The sequence below is a fragment of the Balaenoptera physalus genome (assembly GCF_965194825.1).
Source record: "Balaenoptera physalus genome assembly, chromosome: 19".
NCBI classification, from domain to species: domain Eukaryota; kingdom Metazoa; phylum Chordata; class Mammalia; order Artiodactyla; family Balaenopteridae; genus Balaenoptera; species Balaenoptera physalus.
In genome coordinates this window covers 32,610,300-32,631,171 of record NC_138900.1, presented here as the reverse complement: position 1 = coordinate 32,631,171, position 20,872 = coordinate 32,610,300, and the positions used below count along the sequence as shown (strand labels likewise).

At 45.2% G+C, this 20,872-nt stretch overlaps 1 protein-coding gene across 1 annotated transcript in view; it reads left to right on the top strand.

The window, feature by feature from the left end:
- ABCC11 (ATP binding cassette subfamily C member 11) overlaps window positions 1–20,872 on the top strand; it is a 60,152-nt gene that overhangs the window by 13,169 nt on the left and 26,111 nt on the right. The window contains 13 exon segments of the mRNA XM_082436879.1: window positions 494–554; window positions 558–641; window positions 2,701–2,934; window positions 6,140–6,190; window positions 6,194–6,247; window positions 6,251–6,313; window positions 7,345–7,492; window positions 7,628–7,776; window positions 10,569–10,676; window positions 14,806–15,066; window positions 18,042–18,113; window positions 20,309–20,378; window positions 20,381–20,432. Of these exon segments, the coding sequence (XP_082293005.1) occupies window positions 494–554; window positions 558–641; window positions 2,701–2,934; window positions 6,140–6,190; window positions 6,194–6,247; window positions 6,251–6,313; window positions 7,345–7,492; window positions 7,628–7,776; window positions 10,569–10,676; window positions 14,806–15,066; window positions 18,042–18,113; window positions 20,309–20,378; window positions 20,381–20,432 (1,407 nt within the window).

The window sequence follows — 20,872 nt, the reverse complement described above, 5'->3', positions numbered from 1 at the left end:
TTGGATCTTGATTTAGGCAAACTAACTGTAAGAACATATTTTTGAAATAATTAGAGAAAGTTGGATTAAATGCCATTAGGAATTATTCTTACTATGTTATTAATATATAACTATTAATAAATAGTTACTAATAATGAATAGTTATTAATTTATAACTATTGTTATTATGGTTACTACGGGTTTTTTTAAGGCTTTATCTGGAAGAGATACACACTGAAGCATTTATAGATGAAATGATATCTCTGGGATTTGCTTGAAATATTCTAGTAAAAAAAGAAAAAAGTGGAGGGGAGGAGAGATGAAGCAAAAATGTCAAATGTTGATAATTCTTAAAGCTGGGGAATGCATATCTGGGGAGATGCCCTATACTGTTCTCTCTATTTGTGTTATGTTTGACTATTTCTGTGACCAAGCTCCTAGACTAGCAAGAACTAGGACAATTGGGTGACACATACAAAGAGATTTCATTTGCCTCAATTTTCCTCTTTTCAAGGCTTCGTCTCCTTTGGGAAGAAGAAGTATCAAGGCATGGGATTGACAAAGCTTCAGTGCTTTGAGTGATGCTGAGATTCCAAAGAACACGGGTTATTTTCAATACGCTTTTGGGCAGCTGCTTCTCTGCTGCGAGTGTTCTGGGGCCAGTAAGTGGCAGGCTTGGGGAGGTTTCGGGACTCCAGGCCTTGGAGATTAGCATGTTGAAATCCATGCCAAGAATTGGGGATGTCTTTGTCTCTCAGCTGCTGCTCAGAAAATGAAGACTTTCTGGGGACAGTGGAGCTTGTAGTAGTTAGAAGTGTGAATTCTGCAGCCACTGCTTGGGTTCTAACCTTAGTTCTGCCACTTAATTTCTGGGTGACTTTGGGCAATTTGTTTACCTCCTCTGTGCCTTGGTTTCCTTGTGAACCCCATGACACTCTCAGCCGTAGTCCTCATAGAAACCCTCACATGTGAAATGGAGAGCCCTAAATTACCTGCCTCATAGGGTGACATTAAATGAGTTAAGCATATAAAACACTTAGAACTCGGCCCAGCTCAGTACACGCGAGCTGCTTTGAGAAATGGCTGAGCAGCTCTGGGCATGTAGGTCTCCTCCATGTACCATGGTTGGGATGAATGGGCTCACTATTTCCTATCAGTTCCTCAGCCCAAGATTCTCACTGCAGACAGTGAGTCTGGCTATCCCAGCTGGGGTCACGTGCTCACCTGTTGGCCAGCAGTGGAGCATTTTGATTGACAATCTAGCCTAGACTGCGTGCATTGGGGCAGGCGAGAGTCTCCCCAGAAGAAAACTGAAGTGCTGTTACCAGCTCAGGGAAGGATGGAGGTAAGTCAGGAGGAAGCAACAGCTGATGATACCACGGAGATAAGTGACTTGGGTGACAGTTAGTGTGCTGCATATTCTCCATTTGTCCCTCCAGATCCACTCTCCACCTTTCTCTGCACTGCCCTGTGCCCCTAATGTGTGACCTTTATGGATCACGTCAATGGGGTCCCCCTGCTTCTGGCTTCTGGTTGGATTGGACCAGTGGGAGATTCCAACAGGAAACTGGAGGGAAAGAGAAAGTGAGGGCAAGATATTTATTGCTCTGACTGCCTCCGTTCCTGTCACTGGAGGTTGGTGACCAGATCCGAAAATGAGGGGGCCTTTCTGTATGACTTTCTCCTTCTGGGTTTCAGTAACCTCACCCTGTCTCCTCCCCTTAGTTCCCTGCTGTTGCTAGCCCCAGGGTGCTTCTCCACCCCTGTTGAATTTCCTCAGTTCTGCCCACACCTTTGTAAATAGTCTTGTTATTAACTCCTGAATTACCCCATTTGTTTGTGTCCTCTGTTTCCTGGCGGGACTGAGGCTGAAACTGCCTCTGTGCACCAGTGCCGAATTGAATCTCGGAGACAGAATTTTGGGAGAAGTAGAAAAGAAGAGCTTTATTGCTTTGCCAGGCAAAGGGGGACACAGTGGGCTAATGCCCTCAAAACTGTGTGCCTCTTTTGGGGGGATTTGGGGAGGAGTTTTATAGCAGTGGTTCAAGGGCGAGGTTGCTGATAAGAATCAGGTATGTGCAGGGCCTGCATTCCTTTAATCTGGCCTCAGGTGGTCTCCTGATGAGCTCCTGTGGTTCTCAAGGTTATCAAACTGTGACCTTCTCTCTGGAATGAAGAATGCTTCATCAAGTGGTTAACATCTTCCATTTATTGGGGCTTTTAGTTCTGCAGAAGAGCTCAAAGATATTGTTACGTGTATCCCTTGAGGTGGAACCAGAATCTGCCCCAAGGCTGCACTACTGTTTCTTGGCTGTTCCTCCCTTGTCTCCACATCCCCTCCCTTCCCTGATTAGCAACTGTTTGAACTCACCCTTTGGAGCTCAGGGAAGGTCATGGATGCTGAAGCCTATTTCCTACAAACAAGAAACAGGGGACACAGGAAGGCTTCTGTGTCCAGGAGTCCCACAGGATCCTGCTTGGTTTTAGGACCAGCTACGAGGTGGTGGAGCTGGGATTCTGATCTGGGTCAGTTGAACTCCTAAGTCTCCTCCAACTGGCCTGTACCCTTCTGGAGTGCAGGATTATGCTTGAGTCAGTTGTGATCGTTCAATAAGCCCCCTCCCTTGACTCGAGGACCTCACACATGGTCCGTATTGGGTTGGTGTTGCCTGAAAGCAGGATTGGGAAGTCTGAATGATCCAAACTCCTGTTTCCTTTTAGATGCTGGTTATACCAAAGATCCTGGAATATACTGAAGAACGGTTGGGGAACATTGCCTATGGAGTAGGGCTTTGCTTTGCCCTTTTTCTCTCCGAGTGTCTGAAGTCTCTGAGCATGTGCTCATGCTGGGTCATCAACCAGCACACTGGCATCAGGTTTCATACAGCTGTCTTCTCCTTTGCCCTTGAGAAGCTGATACAATTGAAGTCTTTAACACACATCACCATGGGAGAGGTAAGTGATGAGGCTGCAGGCGGGGGTGGGGGGGGGCGAGTTGGTAGTTTCCTCCTTCTCCTGGAGACATCACTTTCCTGGAGGCCAAGGGAGGGAGAAGAGGGAGTTAGGAGAGAAGGAAGAAAGACAAAGGAAATCATTCCCAGGGTGAATGTTGATAACCATCAACAATTGCCTCTGGGGTCGTAAGAGCAGTTCAACAACAACCCAGGGGGATGCCAGTTGTATTCAGAACCTTAGAGAGGATTTATCCATCCATTCAACAAATAGTTCCTGAGGCCTACTCTGGGCCAGGCCCTGTTCTAGGCCCTGGGGATACAGCAGTGAACCAAAAGGCACAAATCCTGAGTAGAAGCACAACAGAAAGCATATCCCCTCAAGACAACCTGGGGAAGAAGGTATGGGAGGACTTGGTAACTCAGGGAAATCTAGGGAAAAGCAAGCAGAGATAAACCCTCTGAGTATTAATTTTCTTATCTGCAGAGGACGAATACTTACAGGCCTGGTTATTGTTATTGTCTGGGGCTCCCTACAGCATAACACAGACAAACAATGGCAGAGATTGAAGAAAGATATGACCAACTATGGCCCAGACTCATGGGGCGGATATTGGAATTTTCTATATTTAATTTTACTTTCCCTATTTTTCTACTGCTTACCAATTTCCTTGAGAAGCATGGATTACTTTTATATTGAAACACACATTTTAATTTTTGGAAAACTCAATACCACTTTGGCTCTTTACCCTCAAGCCAAACTCCTTTGTGATCTGGCATCAGCAACTTTCCAGCCTCATCTCCGCCTGTGTCCCCTCCTGTAGTCCTAGGTTGGCTTCCACCCTCCCAGCCTGGTGGGGCTAAGCCTGCAGTCCCCAGATAGACCAGACATGTCCACCCCCTGGCAGCTTTGCTCACATCACTGCCCCTGCCCTTTTAAAATTCCGTTCATCCTTCAAGGCCCAGCTGAGACGTCCTCTCCTTCATGATAGTGTCTCTAGATCCCGCCCTCTGCCCCCACTCCCCACCAAGCACAAATCTGGCTGTTCCACTCAAATGAGCCCCCTTCAAAGACACGAACCATTTCAGATTCACTACTCTATCCCTCGAAAAGCCCAGCATCCGAATTACACAGGACAATGTCCAAAATAATGTCTGCTGTATTAACCATTGCCAACAAGTAGATGCTTTTTCTAATTCAAATGCTAACAAATGTAAGATATTTATTGTTATCATCATTATTGTTATTCTTCACCATTTTATTAGTTCTGTGACCTTAGGCAACTTGTTCAGCCTCTCTGGAGCTGTGGGATAATAATAGGGCCAGCCTTATAGAATTGTCTCATAGGATAAAATGAGTTAGTATTTACATACAAAGTATGTGGAAGGGGGCCGGTGATTCATGTGTTAAATTGTATCATTAATTTCTGTTAGGCCTTAAGCAGGAGGCTGCCCTGTCCTCCTGCACGTGACTGGAGTTAAAGGACTCACACAGCCCTTCCCCCTGTTCATCTCAGCAGTCATCACAGTAACTGCTAACTTCCTCTGAGCCATTGTCCCAGGGGCTTTACTTAGCTCAGTTGGTCCTCTGACGACCCCCTTAGGCGGTAGTTTCTGTTATTGTTCCCATTGTCACAGAGGTGGAAACTGAGGCCAGGAGAGGGTATGAAACTTGTACAAGTCACGTGATTGGTAAGCAGAGGAGCCTGGCTGCAAATTCCAGGCTCTGAACCAGTGCCCTAACTTGCCTCGCTGAGGAGACTTTCTGCACCGAGGCCAACCCTGGCTCCTTTTCTGTTTGCCTCTGTTCTAAGTTCCTACTGTACGTGAGGCCCGATTTCCCCAAACATCTTCACAGAAGCAGAAAACAACATGACCCATTTGGAACTGGAGATGGAAGTAGTTGCTCATATGAGGATTTCTAGAGAGTTGCTCCCATAAATTTTATATTAAAATTAATTTTGAAAACACCTGAATACGTTCTCCTTGGAAAAAAAATAAAATAGTAGAGATGACCCCCTACACCTCGGCACCCCCCTAATGCCTGGAGGTGACTACCATCACCTTCCAAGCTTTTTAAAGTACATTTAGGTACACATGCAAGTTACCCATAGAAAACATATTGTATTTGTGTGCGTGTTTTTCCATAAATGATACTGCATTTTACATAGTGTTCTGCAACTTGGTTTTACCAATAGAAAATGTAGAATATAGATTTTTGGGTGAGATTTTTACATCAATATTATCCAATACTTCTTAGGTGGACGCTTTAACCTTTCCCCAACAATGGACATTTAGGGTGTTTCTGGGTTTGCTGCGATAAGCAGTGCTGCAATGAACATCCTTGTATATGTGCTTCCTCCAGCACAGGAGAATGTTTCTCAACAGAGAAATGAAACTGGCAGGTCATGGGGTTTGTGCAATCATTAATTTTAAAAGATACTGTTAAATTGTCCTCCAAAGTGTCTGTACCAAGTTATGTCCCTCAACTAACAGTTTTTAAAGGCTCAGCCTGGGGTACAGCCTGGGAACTGGGAGGACATCAGGTTAAGGTTAAAAGGAAATCACTTCTTAGGGATTCAGGTTGGTAATTCCAAAAGACATTAATGAATCGATTCCTCAAAACTTTTGTGACTTGGAATGTCAGCTTTTATGCACCGAACTAGGCAGTATATGTTGGGGAGGTAGGGAGTGGGCCAAAGAGTCTATAGCAAAAAAGAGAAAGGAGGAGGAGAAAAAGCCTCAGCTCCTGCCAAAAAATGCAGTTAGTAGTAGTAGTAGTAGTAGTAGTAGAATGAATGGATAGAATAGACTAGACTAGAATAAAATAGAAGACTATAAGCTGCTCTCTGGAATGTGGCTGTTAGTAGTAGTAGCAATAGTATAGAAAAATATAGCTTTTATTGGGCACAGTTTATGTGTGCAGATATTTATTGACATTGTCACACCAACCATATAAAGTAGGTATAATCATTCCAGCTTTACAGGTGGAGGAGCTGAGGCTCAGAGTGGCAAAGTAACTTGTCCAGGGTCACACAGCTAGTAACAGGAGAGCTGTGAACCTGGTGTGTCTGTCTCCACTCTACCACCCTGCCTCAAGCCTTCCTGCCTGGAGAAGGCATGGCGAGCCCACCTGCCACATGCACATGTAGCCTCTTCTGGGTGCCTGGAGAGGTGACACCTGTGTCCATGGGATTATTGTCTTACAGGCCATCAGCTTCTTCACCAGTGACATAAACTGCCTGTTTGAAGGGATGTACTAAGGGCCCTTGGCCTTGCTCACCTGCTTACTGCTGATAGCCTGCAGCATTACCTCCTGACTCACTCTTGGACCCACAGCGCTCATTGCCGTGCTTTGCTATCTCCTGATTTTACCACTGGAGGTAATGTCTTCCTTTGCCACCCATTTGATGTTGGACATTTCCTAGAACTCCTAGGGCTCTGGAATCCAGGGTACTTCTCAGTGGGAATGTTGACTCTTGTTGACTGCTCATTCCACTGGGGGTGAGATTCAGCTTCAATTCCTACCTCAAATGGTTCTCTGGCCACAGTGCTGGCCTCATAAATAGGAGGTGAATCTTATGCGTGAGGCCCACCTCGTAGGTAGGTTTCTGTGATGGATTATCTGCTTCACAGACTTTCCTCAGTAGCCATCCTCTGTGTAAGATTTTGGTTCCTTCTGTTCTACCCAGAATGTGCTGATATAATAAAGCAGATAGCATTTAACATTGGCACAGTATAATGGGGGAAAGGAAGCAAATTTGCTGCCCAAGATTCAGCTGAAATAAAATTGGGCAAAACAGGAAGTGACTCGTGGATTCGTGTGCTCTGAATTATTGAGATGGAGTGTTTTCCTCCCTCAGCTCATGTATTCTGATCAAAAGGTGATTGTAGGCCTCCTGTACAGCACAGGGAACTATATATTCAATATCCTGTGACAAACCATAATGGAAAAGAATATGAAAAAGAATATATATATATAACTGAGTCACTTTGCTGTGCAGAGAAATTAACACAGCATTGTAAGTCAACTGTACTCCAATAAAATTATTTTTTAAAAAGGTGGTTGTAATTGGTAGAGAGTTTAGGGCTCCCAGAGGCAGAGGAGTCATATTTCTGTAAAGTTAGTCATGGCCTGGCTTGGGACCCAGAAGAGAACGCCGCCCCCCCACCCCACCCCAGGATGTGTGAGGCAGGTGCCCAAGGCATGATGGCGTGGAGAAGCTTCCATTGGAACCCTTCATTAGAGACCCGGAACTGAGAGTCACAATGGATTCAAACAGTGCAGGATTAGACCCAGGTATTCAGTCCACAACTGGAGTTTACCTTTGGAAATACTCTTAGTTGCCACACTAATGCCAAGCCACACTTTCCTGCCCTTATAAAAGATGCTCTTGCTGCATCCCGACTGCAGATATTCCTGGCCAGAAAGGTTGTGAAGATACAGAATCATGCATCTGAGGTCAGCGACCAGCACATCCGCGTGACCAGTGAAGTTCTCACATGCATTAAGTTGATTAAAATGTGCACCTGGGAGAAACCATTTTCAAAAATCATTAAAAGTACAGAAAATCTGGCTTTCTGCTCAGATCCTGGGAATGTCATGGCAGGCCAAGCCTCTCACCTTCTGGGGATTTCTTTCATGTTCCGGGGCTTGTTCTGTGCTCCTGGGAGAATGTTCCTGCGATGAATTCCAGATCTCAGAAGAAAGGAAGTGGAGCTCTTGGAGAAGTGTGGGTTTATCCGGAGCCTGACCACTGCTACCTTGTTCACAGCCTCCCCCATGGCCTCAGTAGTGACGTTCCTCATCCACACAGGCTTACGGCTGAAACTCACAGCTTCAGTAGTGAGTGTTTGGGATACTTTGTTTCCTCCCCCATATTGATAGTGAGGTTTCTCAAGTGTCCTTTTCTAGTCTAGGCCCCTGAAAGGTCTGAAGATTTTGCAAATGAATAATACAAATTGATCTTGATCTTCCAGAATTTTAGGGTCTCGAGGTTTCTTCCTTCTCAGTCCATCTGAGGAACTGATATCCCTTGCAAAGCAGCTGTGGGGCAGGGGAAACAGTCATCTGGGGGTGCAGGGGAGGTGAAATGTGCGGTTAACACCCGGACGACGCTGAAGTTGAAAATCCTAAAGTGGGGAGTTCCTCTGATCCCAAAATAGGGAAATGAAAATGTATTTCAAATACAAAAGCCTAGCTTCTTCTGTCTTTTCTTTTGTGGTCTGACCCTGGCCTTGGGAAGCAGCAGCTGCCTTTCAAGGTTAGGAATCCAATTCTTTGAGAATAGGACAGTTTGCTGCTCTTAGAGAGGTTGGAAGCCAGCCAGGGAGGCCAGGAGACGGCAACTGAAGTAAGAGGGGGAGCATTTGAGAGTCTGCAGCCAAGGGCTCCTCTGCGCTCCAGACGGCAGTCACCTCTGCTAGGCCCCGGCACACACCAGGGAAACACCCTGGCGAGCTGGTGGGTGGATGGCAGGCTGTGTAAGGGGAACGCTCAGTGGAACTTTAGGGTCACGCTGCACTCACACCTTGCCAGGCTAGACCAAAGCGTTCCTGCTCCGTTGGAATTGAGATTAAGCTGGACCCAGAAGCGGGTGGAGATGGGCCATGAACAGCATGAATTGGAAGGTCCCCAGGGTACCTCCAGGAGGTCACATTCTGGGATCCTGAGAGCCGATGGTGGTTTGCTGTAGTCAGGGGAGGTCTCCTGAGAGGGTGAGGCATGGATTAGGCTTGATGCTTAGGAAGATTTTTTTTTCTTTTTCTTTTTAAATTTTTATTGGAATGTAGTTGATTTACAATGTTGTGTTAGTTTCGGGTGTACAGCAAAGTGACTCAGATATAGATATAGATGTCCATTTTTTTTAGGTTCTTTTCCCATATAGGTTATTACAGAATATTGAGTAGAGTTCCTTGAGCTATACAGTTGGTCCTTGTTAGTTATCTGTTTTATATATAGCAGGGTGTATATGTTAATCCCAATCTCCTAATTTATCACTTCCCCCCTTGTTTCCCCTTTGGTGACCATAAGTTTGATTTCGAGACTGGTGAGTCTCTTTCTGATTTGTGAATAAGTTCATTTGTATCATTTTTTATTAGATTCCACATATAAGTGATATCATATATTTGTCTTTCTCTGTCTGACTTACTTCACTTAGTATGATAATATCCATGTTCCTGCAAATGGCATTACTTCATTCTTTTTTATGACTGAGTAATATTCCATTGTATATATGTACCATATCTCTTTACCTATTCATCTGTCAATGGACATTTAGGTTGCTTCCATGAACACTGGGGTGCATGTATCTTTTTGAATTATGATTTTCTTTGAATATATGCCCAGGAGTGGGATTGCTGGATCATATCATGTTCTATATTTAGTTTTCTAAGGAGCCTCCATACTGTTCTCCATAATGGTTGTACCAATTTACATTCCCACCAACAGTGTAGGAGGGTTACCTTTTCTCCACACCCTCTCCAGCATTTACTGTTTGTAGATTTTTTGATGACGGCCATTCTGACTGGTGATACCTCATTGTAGTTTTGATTTGCATTTCTCTAATAGTTAGTGATGTTGAACATCTTTTCATGTGCTTTTTGACCATCTGTATGTCTTCTTTGGAGAAATGTCTATTTACATCTTCTGCCCATTTTTTTGGGGGTATTTGGTTTTTTGATGTTGAGCTGCGTAAGCTGTTTGTATATTTTGGAGATTAATCCCTTGTCGGTTGCTTCGTTTGCAAATATTTTCTCCCATTCTGTGGGTTGTCTTTTCATTTTGTTTATGGTTTCCTTTGATGTGCAAAAGCTGTTAAGTTTAATTAGGTCCCATTTGTTTATTACTGTTTTTATTTTCATTACTGTAGGAGGTGGATCAAAAAAGATATTGCTGCGATTTATGTCATAGAGTGTTCTGCCTATGTTTTCCTCTAAGAGTCTGGCCTTACATTTAGGTCTTTAATCCATTTTGAGATTATTTTTGTGTATGGTGTTAGAGAGTGTTCTAATTACATATAGCTGTCCAGTTTTCCCAGCACCACTTAATGAAGACTGTCTTTTCTCCATTGTATATTCTTGCCTCCTTTGTTATAGATTAGTTGACCGTAGGTGTGTGGGTTTATCTTTGGACTTTCTATCCTGTTCCATTGATCTACATTTCTGTTTTTGGCTTGGGGAAATTTTAAATATTAGAAAAGAAAAGGCAAATAAGAATAGATATGATTTTAACAACAATAATAGTACAAAGCTACATATCCAGTAGACAAAGCTCTCTCACATGTAATTTTTCAGTGCTTCCCAACTATTCCTGTATCACCTTTAGGATCTGGGGCATTATGCCAATGGGGACACTGAACCTGTGGTGAGGGTCACCTGTCCAAGTTACAGAATTACCCAGTAGCTAAGCTACAAGAGCGACCAGGCCTTCACTCAGCGACTTTAAGATGAATGCTCTTTCCCCCACTTTTCCCAGTCTCCCCGAAATACCTGCTTGGCGTCCGCCATATGAAGGACATGCTTGTTGGAAGCTGCAGGGTCTGCCTCTGTGGCTTGAGGCTCAGGGATGGGGTCTCAGGGGGTGGGGGGAGCAGGACAGGGCTGCGACACTCACTGCTTCCTCTCCGCCTCTTCCAGGCCTTCACCACCGTGGCCGCCCTGAATCCCATGCGGCTGTCAGTGGTCTTAGTGCCCTTCACAGTCAAAGGCCTCGCAATGTCCAGGTCTGCCTCGGAGAGGTTCACGGTGAGTTGTCAGAGGCCTGGCCTCACAGCCCTTTGTTCCGCATGCTCATCTGCCTTCATCGCTACGATAGTCCTCCTGAATGTGACCCTGGGCCAAGGCAGAATTCAGCCTGGCTGGAGAGGGACCCTCTAACTCAGTGACCTACTGTTCCCAGGCTGGTGTGGGCCTGTGAAGACAGATGAGTCAGGCCGGCTCCCAGGCCCCAAGGACATCTTAGGACAGTGGATCCAAACCACATCTCGGACAGGTGACCTGCAGACCCTGTCTAGGTGTGTGTAGAGTTACGCTGATGGTTTTGCTTTTAAAAAATTGTATCTGTTGCTGGCATTTAAAAAACTAGAAATTGTCTGTTAAAAACTCAGATTTCTGGATTCTCTTGAATAATCAGGCAATCCGGCAACAGTGGACCTGTGTTCTCCTGTGGCCACGGCAGCTGGAGATAGCTGACCTGCGTTTAGTCAGGGCACTCAGGTGGGGTTGCTGCAGCCTCCACCACCCCCTATCTCACCGCCAGGCCTGGGTCTGTCTTACCATTCATCCTCTTTTTTTTTTTAATGATTTTTTTTCTTTAATTTTTAAAAAATTTTTTAAATTTTTAATTTTTTAATTTTTTTTTAGTTCATTCATCCTCTTAGCAATTGCTTCCTTCACTTCTTTACGCTTCTGGTCTTGCTCCTACAGGCATCGGAATTGAAAAACTCTAAACTGATTTCTAAAAGCATTTTATAGTCATCTCACTTAAATGTGTGCAGTCCCTAATCTATATCATTCATTCACTCATTCATTTATTTAAAAAAAAAATTAGGGGAGAGTTCCCTGGTGGCCTAGTGGTTAGGATTCCAGGCTTTCACTGCAGTGGCCTGGGTTCAATCCCTGGTTGGGGAACTGAGATCCCGCAAGCTGCGCAAAGTTGCCAAAAAAAAAAAAAAAAAAAATTTAGTGAACACCTACCACCTGCCAGGCACTGAGAATAACCAGTAGGGTTCCTGCTCTCAGAGGGTTACAATCTGGTATTGGAAACAGGCAATGCACAAGTGAATTAACAGTCAAAGAAGATAACATCAGCTCACATGAAGGGCTGTGAAGCCAATAAAGCAGAGCCTGGGGGGAGGGCTGGGGCCACAGTGGATGGGCTGGTCAGGGAGGGCCTGTCTGCTAAGGCGACTTTTGAGCTGAGTGATGATGACAAGGCAGAGGGAACAGCAAGTGCAAAAGCCCTGAGGCTGGAATGAACTTGGCTTGTCTTAGTAACACCGGAGAGTCCTATACTCGCCAACAGCCTCAGGAGCTCCCCTAACCTCTCAGCTGCGGCCACTGGGGCCCCTGCTGCCTCCGCCTCCCTACTGGTGCCCTAGTTCTCCCACCCTCTCCTTCTGTGCCCGTGCCCACCTGCAGGGGTGGGCAGAGATGAGGAGGCTACAGCCTGGGCTCAGGAGGGTGGGTAGGCATGTTGGCTGCAGGAATGACCAGGGAGACAGCTGGAGAGTGGGAAAGGGTGGATAGGTGTACTTACGGTGGAGAGGAAGGGGAGGGGTCAGGACAATGATCTCGGACCCTGAGCTGCACTTCCTCAAAGCCTCAGGGGGCCGGGGCTGTGTAGGACTGTCACTCTGGATGGGTACTGACCCTACCAGATCCCTTACTTCAGGACATCTTCAACTCTTCCTGTTTTAGTCACCTAAGTTTTCTGTCTGACCCACAGGCATTTGTCTCTGAGACCCCCAGGCTGGAAGGGGGAGGAGTGATCTCTAAGGCCAGATGCCTTTTTTTAAAAAAATTAATTAATTAATTTATTTATTTTTGGCTGCGTTGGGACTTTGTGCTGTGCACGGGCTTTCTCTAGTTGTGGCGAGCGGGAGCTACTCTTCATTGTGGTGCGTGGGCCTCTCATTGTGGTGGCTTCCCTTGTTGCGGAGCATGGGCTATAGGCACACAGACTTCGGTAGTTGTGGCACGTGGGCTCAGTAGTTGTGGCTCGTGGGCTCTAGAGCACAGGCTCAGTAGTTGTGGTGGACGGGCTTAGTTGCTCCGCGGCACATGGGATCTTCCCAGACCAGGGCTCGAACCCGTGTCCCTCGCATTGGCAGGTGGATTCTTAACCACTGCGCCACCAGGGAAGCCCCAGATGCCTTTTTTCTCCTCTGTGCCCCCCTGGGCTATACCGAGGAGCCAGCTTGGAGGGCAGGGTGCAGGGAGAAGGAAGCTGTGAGCCCTCAGGGAGGCTGCCTCCTTGCAGGTGGCCGCAGGTAGGAGGTGAGCTGGCTGCTAGGCGCTGCTGAGGCTGCACACTGGGGCTCCAGACAAGGCCCCTGGGCCGGCACTCCAGATCACCTTTTCCTTTGCACTGGTTATTAAAAAAAAATAAGTGAAAAATCACTGAATGGCATCAATAAAGTTATAGATTGAGAATTTGCTTAGACTATTTGGGGGTCAAGGACACCCTGTTTTTGTTCCCCATAACCCAGTTTATCAGTGTTGATTCATGTCCCGACATTTGCTTGTCACACTGACACATTAAGTCAGCATGATCTTTGTGTTTTTTTAAAACAAGGGAATGAAATCCACAAATTCTGGGACAGTGGTTACACAAGGGGAGGGCTTGGAAAGCGAGGAGGGCTTTGTCCACACCAAGTGGGCAGATAAGATGGGGAAAGACCCCATCGATCGGTAAGAGTCATGGCTCTTGGGTTCAGTAGTGGGCTCACAGATATTCATTATGTTAGTAAAAATAGCTAAAGAAGTAAGTGCCCAACTAGCTAAACGAAATAAAGTGGGACAGGCGATTCCCACTGATAACTATATGCCTTGACTCAAACGTTACTGTTTATTCAATTCAATATACCTGAGGTCCAATTAAAAAAATAAACAGACCGCCTCTTTTTTTCTTTTTTTAAATTGTATTTTATGTTAGAGAGTAGTTGATTTACAATGTTGTGTTAGTTTCAGGTGTACAGCAAAGTGGTTCATATATATACATATATATATATATATATATATATATGCATTCTTTTTCAAATTATTTTCCTGTATAGGTTATTACAAAATATTGATTAGAATTCCCTGTGCTATACAGTAGGTCCTTAGTGATTATCTATTTTATATATAGTAGTATGTATTTGCCAATCCCAAACTCCTGATTTATCCTCCCCCGCCCACCTTTCCCCTTTGGTGACCATAAGTTTGTTTTCAAAGTCTGTGAGTCTGTTTCTGTTTCGTAGATAAGTTCATTTACATCATTTTTTAAATTAGATTTCACATATGAGTGATATCATATGATATTTGTCTTTCTCTGTCTGACTTATTCACTTAGTATGATAATCTCTAGGTCCATCCATGTTGCTGCAAATGGCATTATTTCATTCTTTTTTTATGGCTGAGTACCTTTTTTCTTTTGAAAATATTTTCGTTGTGTTTTTGTAAGATGCTGTATATATACTCATTGTAAAAATTCAGACAAGGCAAAAAGATACAGAGAATAAAAATTGCTCAGCATTTACTACCTAAAGATAAAACCAATTGTCCAAAATGTCTGTAAGTGTCTTTCTAGATCTCTTTCTGAGCATAATTTGATCAGTGAGATCATACTTCCCACCCACCTTTTTTTGGTGCTAGAATTCATGCAGTTCAACTTTTGTGTTTTACAGACAGGGAGATGGAGATGCAGAGAGAAGTGATCTGCCAATGGCCACATTTTGAAATATAGGACCCCAAACAGCATCTCTCACAGAATGGTGCATGGACAGACCTTTTTACTTTTAATACTTAATAAAAGAAATTTAATGAGAAAAACTGCCCATCAATATTGCGATTCAACAGCCGTTATCACTTAAGATGAGACTAATGTAATTTATGCCATTAGTTGATGTAAAATAAAATGAGAAATAACTCATAGTGCAGGAAGATTACACACATGAAAGAGTGGCCTGGTCGTCTGAGATCTGAAAAACCTTGATGTAGAATTTTCGCCAGCAAATCTAGCCTCTTCTAATTGATGGTGGTTCTTCAGACTTTTACGATTTATTAGAAGTTCATAAACCAGACCAATGGGCAGGCCAGTAAAATGGGTACATATTCCTACTGGACTAAAGAACTGAATTCCTCCTCCCTTCCTTTCCTTTCTTCTGTACAGAAATTTTTCCTCCAGGAGAGCCCTGTCATATACGTCAAGGCATTGAAAGACCCCAGCAGAACAGTGGTTTGGGGGGAGGTCACCTTGTCGTGGAGAAAGACCTGCCCCGGGATCGTCAATGGAGCCTTGGAGCTGGAGAAGAATGGACACACTCCTGAGGGGATGACCAGGGCTCAGCCTCCTCTGGGTGCCCTCAGGCCAGAGGACAAAGGGGACACCCGGGGCCCAGAGTTGCACAAGATAAACCTGGTGGTGTCAAAGGTAGCCTCATCTGAGCCATGCAGGCGGGCTGGCTGCCAGACTTTTGGGGCCTGAGGCTGGGAGATTGACCTGGCGCCCTACCATTTCCTTGGCTAAAGACTGCCCTCTCCAAGATCTCCCTTTAAAATAGAAAATTTCCATGGAGAGAAAAAAAGAGAGAGAGAGAGAAAAAAAAAGAAAATTTCCGTGGAGGGAAAATAGGAAGTCTTTCAAACTTAAGTGTAAATCAGTTGATCATCTAAACTTGTTTTGTAATAGCATGACAAATGGTGATGTTCCCTTTTAAACTTTTACATTTTGGCATGATATTTAAGAATACTGTGGGACCATGAGACAAAATTAAGTTGGACCACATTCTTTATATCTTACTTTTAAAGAAATAATGTTAATTTACTTTTTCCTAGTTGAAGATAGTAATTAGGTTTCTAAGCCGTATACTGTGTTTATTGGTGGCAGTGACACCAAAGATAGAGGCAATGGATAGAAGTTTTTAAACTGGAATGAAAACATGAATTACACTATGCTTTCAAAGTCTCTTGTAATTATTTAAGCTATAAGAAAATTTGATTCATCTGTCTTATTCCACTGCTAGTCTTTTAAATATGTCTTTAACACAGTGTATCCTTTAATTCTTCATTAAAATGGATGTAAGTGGATGTTTCAAAGTCATCTAAAAAAACAAAAACAAACAAACAAACAAAAAACAGAACAGCAAACTGTGTGTGCGCTGGTCTTTGGAGGGACCAAGGATAAGGGGAACGAGACTAAACTAACATTTATTAAGTTCCTAGTGTGTGCCAAGCACTGTGCTACGTGTTTCAATTTGGTTATTCTGTGAACTGACATTATTTGGCTTCTTCTCTGACTCATATTTGCAAGGGCTGGCTTCCCTGCTCTGTCCAAATCTCTTCTCTTCTCTATTATCTATTAATATCTGGTAAAATATTATAGATATTAATGTCTAATAATAATATAGATATAGAATGTAGACATTGATCTATATCTAAGATAGATATATCTAAAACAGGTATAAATATCTAATAGTAATCAATATAGACATCTAAGAGTAATAAATATTAATAGTAACATCAATTAATATTAATCTCTAATGTCAATTAGATATCTATACTTTCCCCCTTGGTGATCACCTGCAGTCCCATGGCTCTAAGTTCCATCTCTATGGTATTATCTCTAGCCTTGAAGTCTCCTCTGAGCTCCAGACTCAACTGTCTATTTACTATCTCCTCTTCAATGCCTACCAAACATTTCAAACAAAACAAGACCGAAAAAGAACTCTTGGTTTTCACCCTCTCCGACCCATTGCCCATGTCTTCCCCATCTCAGGAGGTGGCATCACCATCTTTCCAGTGGTCGAGGTCCTGGAAGTCAAACTTGATTCCTGTCTTTTCCTCCCACCAATCCAGTCCATCAGCAAGGCCTGGCAGCTCTGCTTCAGCACCTCTCCCGGACCAGCCTCCTCTCACCACAGCCCACTCCACTGCCCTAGCCCCAGCCACCAGCATGCCATGCCCAGCTCCTCTAAGAGCCCCCTTCCCAGCCTCTCTGCTTCCACTTTTGCCCTCTTACAGTCCATTACACACAGTGGACAGAGGGAGCTTTCTAAAACAAACCAATTCAAGTCACTCTCCTGTGGTGGTCCGAGCGCAGGTTGGAAAACAATTTCCAGGCACAAGGCAGAATGTAAGGAAGATAGAGTTTATTAAAGAGAAGGGTCGCTGCAAGAACAGCAGGCTGACTTCCTGGTAGCCAGGGAAAGTCGACAGTGAGCATGGGTTGCTTGTCTCTTTTTATAGCCAGGGAACCTGCAAGTCATCTGCTGACTGGGCAGAGTATGTATACTTTCAGTGTGCTGAGTGGGAGAAGAACGGGGCAAATGTCTTTCCTTATATGGGATGGGAAAGGGGCAGGGCATGCTGCTTGGGAGGGCTCTGGGACATTGCAATGGTCACATTGTGACAGAGTGATAGGAGTCCTGTTACTCTTTGTTCTGGCAATATTGACCCTTTGAGTTTATCTTGTTCTTTGTCCTTGGAGCACATCACATCTCCTGCTTAAACCAATTCAAGTCACTCTCCTGCTTAAGCCCTTCAGTGACTTTCCACTGCACTTAGGATAGAGTCCAAGTCTCCCTGAGCACCTGCCCACATCTCCAAGCTTGTCTCCCATTCGTTCCCTCCACACCAGCCCTCTCACCGCTCTTTGCCAGCCAACCTTGTTCCTGTCTCAGGACCTTTGCTCCTGCTGTTTCCATGGTGTGAAACCTCCAGATCTTCCTATATCTCTCTCCTTCTTGTCATTCAGGTCTCAGCTGCAATGACACGTGCTTTTAAGAAGCCTTCCCTGACCAGCTCATCTAACATTGCTTTAACCTCCAACTGTCTGTCATGGTAGCCAATTTCATTTTACTTATATCACTTACCACCATCTGAAATTATTTATTTGTTTTCTTATTTATTTCATGGGTTGTATCTCCCCACTAGTTGTAAGCTTAATAAGAGTTCTTTTCTTCATTACTTGGTACACAGAAGAAATGCACATGACTACTTGATGGATGAATGAATGAATAAATGAATGAATGTACGCTCAATTTGGTGAGGTTGGTTTCGTTATCCCTATTTTACAGATGAAGAAGCCGAGGCACAGAAAGTCTAAGTGACTTGCCCAGGAACATAGAATAGAACAGATGCAGATCTGGAATTTGGGTTTCTTGCCTGACAGGACCATCTAGCCATGATTCCTCTCCGCCACTCCCATGCAATTTCCTTCCTCTGAGGTTGCCCCATCCCACCTGTACAGACCGGCCTCTGAGCTCCTCTTGAGCTTTGTTTGTCTGAGGGGCCTTGAGGGTGCATGTGGGTATTTTGTTTTCTGTTTGTCATTTTGTGTTCAGACAATAGACCTGCCCTGGGTGAGTCACCTGTCCCAACGCCGGTCTGTCCTCCTTGGCTTTGCAGGGGGCCATGCTAGGGGTCTGTGGCAACACAGGGAATGGCAAGAGCAGCCTGTTGTCAGCCATCCTGGGGGAGGTAAGTGTCTTGTGGCCCATGCATGTCCACCCCCAGGAGGACCAGGGGCTCCCAGTCTCCAGTTCCACCAGTAAGTCGCACCACCACTTTCTTCCACGAAGGGGTCTAAGCCAGTAGAGTTTTTAAAAATTGAAAACAGTTGAGCATGCACCGAGGGGGAGGTGAGTTATGAACGTGCTTCCCTTTCACCCTCCAACTGGGGGTAATGCCTCTTAGGACACCTGGGATCCATCCTCATCTGTTCTCCATGCTTTCCCCACCCTGTGTTGTAATCAACCAGCTACCAAGGTGATGATACAGGGCATCTCAACATTTAATATGATAACAAAAATCATCTCATGAAGCCAGACTCAGAGTGGGACACCTGTCCTTTGGGGGACAGCATCGGGAGTGAACTGTGGAGGGAGAGAGAAGGAGAAGGAGGGAGGGATGGGCTGAGGAGAGGAGGCTGGCAGATGGGATGGGACGGTCTCAGTCCCCCTCCAGCAGCAGAATTCACATGCCTGCTGGGTGCCCTGCCATTGAGATCTGAACCGTCTAACTGCATTGCCTCTGGACATTCTGGAGGTCTGCTTCGTCTGCAGCTGTGCAGGCATGTGGCTCAGCCCACCCCAGTTTCCAAAAAAACCAACCCATTTCCCCAAAACATTTGAGGTCATGTTGCACACCTCCTAGTGAACAACACCGTAAAACGGCCACGACCCCTGGAATATGTGTATGGCTCCCTCCCCACCGGGGTCTCGCCAGCACTTCCATATTCAGCCTCAGTCTCACCCCGTCCTGGGGCTTCTCTCCCTCCCCCTCCCTACTTTGCCCATTGTCCCTCCTTCCCAGGGGTTGGGAAAACTAGCTGGTGTCCTTCCTTTGCTGTGCTTCTCCTTCAGCTCCTCCTTCTGAATGTCCATAGCCAAACTCATCGCCTACTAGGAAAGTGGCCATGTTGTCAATAGCAGTTCTCTCCTAATACATCAGTCTGATGGTTCATATGTTTGGCTCCACATGTGATGGCCTTTCCCCAGCTTCTTTGCAGCTGGGGAGAAGAAAGACTCCACTTTTTTTTTAACAGGAAAAATAGTTTGAATAGTACTTGCATGCCAGGCCCTGTGCTCAGAGCTTCCCATTGTTTTCCTTCGACCTGAAAGCAACCCCATGAGGAAGGCACAGACATTAAGGTCAGTTTATATACGTGTAAATGAGGTTGAGAGAGGTGACTTGCCCAAGGTCGCCAGCAGGTGAGAGGGGGAGCTGGGGCTGACACCCGGTCTAGCTGATGTCAGAGCTCTGCTTCTCATCATAGCTATGTTTCCTGGCGGCTTCCATTCAGGGCCGCCTTTCTACATGGCCAGGGGCATGTCAGTTTCCTCTTCAAATGAACCAATCACTTTCCTTCCAATAAAGGAAAACAAAAAGATGTCATTTTAAAGTTTTGTTCTTATTAAATTAAAGCCTGTCTTCAAATCAGAAGTAGGGAGCACAGGATAAGAAAGAGAAAGAAGTACACGATGATGAGGTCCTCTGCTGGGGTCATGGGCATGAGGGTTATGGCCTTGACTTATTTTAATGTGTGCTTTTAAATTTATTATACAGAAAAGCAGGAAGAACACTACAGTAAAGACCCGTACACCCACCACCGAGATTCAAGAGTTGATATAGCGTTTGCATATTTGCCACATCTATGCAGAAACATACTTTGTAGAAGTATTTTAAATTACAGAGATTATGACACTTTTCCCACTAAATACTTCATCATGATGTCCAAAAAATAAGGGCGTTTTCCCATCTAACCATGATGACATTATCACACCTAACAAACTAGTAATAATTCTGTGATATCCAGGGATAGACAGAGATGGCCTGGAACTTTCCATCTCATGGCAAACATCAGGGAGGCACTCCTTGCTAGGGATTGGGGCTGGGGAAATAAGAGAAAAAAAGTATGGGGTGACTTCAGTGCAAACCTTGGATTCAGTCACAGCAGGAATAGGTCTGGCTTCACTCCAAATACTGCCCCACGTCCTCAGGCTTTCCCTCAGCCTCACCAGTGGGCCTGGCAGGACCCTGTTAAGATCCCGTTTACATGGGAGAGCCCCCAGGCTCCCGGAGCACAGTGGGGCCCTGGGCACTGTGTCTGCTGAGCCAGGCAGGGTCTGTGCCCTGGTTGCCCCGGTCCTTAGGCTAGACTCACTCCGCCGCAGACGCACTTGCTGGAGGGCTCTGTGATGGTGCACGGAGGCCTGGCCCATGTCCCCCCGCAGGCCTGGATCATGGGGGAAGCATTTGGGGAAACATTCTCACGGGAAGCCAGTATGACAAGGCCCGGTAAGCTTCCGGGAGGGGTAGGGCAGGACGTCGGGGTGTGTGGCTGGTTTGCGGAGGGACCCCTCGCTGCTAAGAGTGACTTGACAACTGCTAACTCTGGCTGTGTGCTCACTTATATGCATCCCTGTGTTTCCTTCTCGCCAGGAAAGAAATATTCTTACCATATCCATTTTCTAGGCAAGTCAGGTGAGGCCCCAAGAGGTGAAATAATTTGTCCAAAATCATTCAGCTGCTAGGATATGACAGAGCCAGAATTTGAACCCAGTTGCTTTCAGAAACTTCAGGCTTAACTCTTATGCTATTCTGGCTCAAAATAACCCTCCCCTTCCAAAAATGTTACTTTAAAACTTTGCGTTAATGAATTCCTAACCCCTAAGTCAAAAAGTAAAACACATGGGGTGATGAAGTTGTGCAACACAGAGGGAAGGAGATTGGATTCA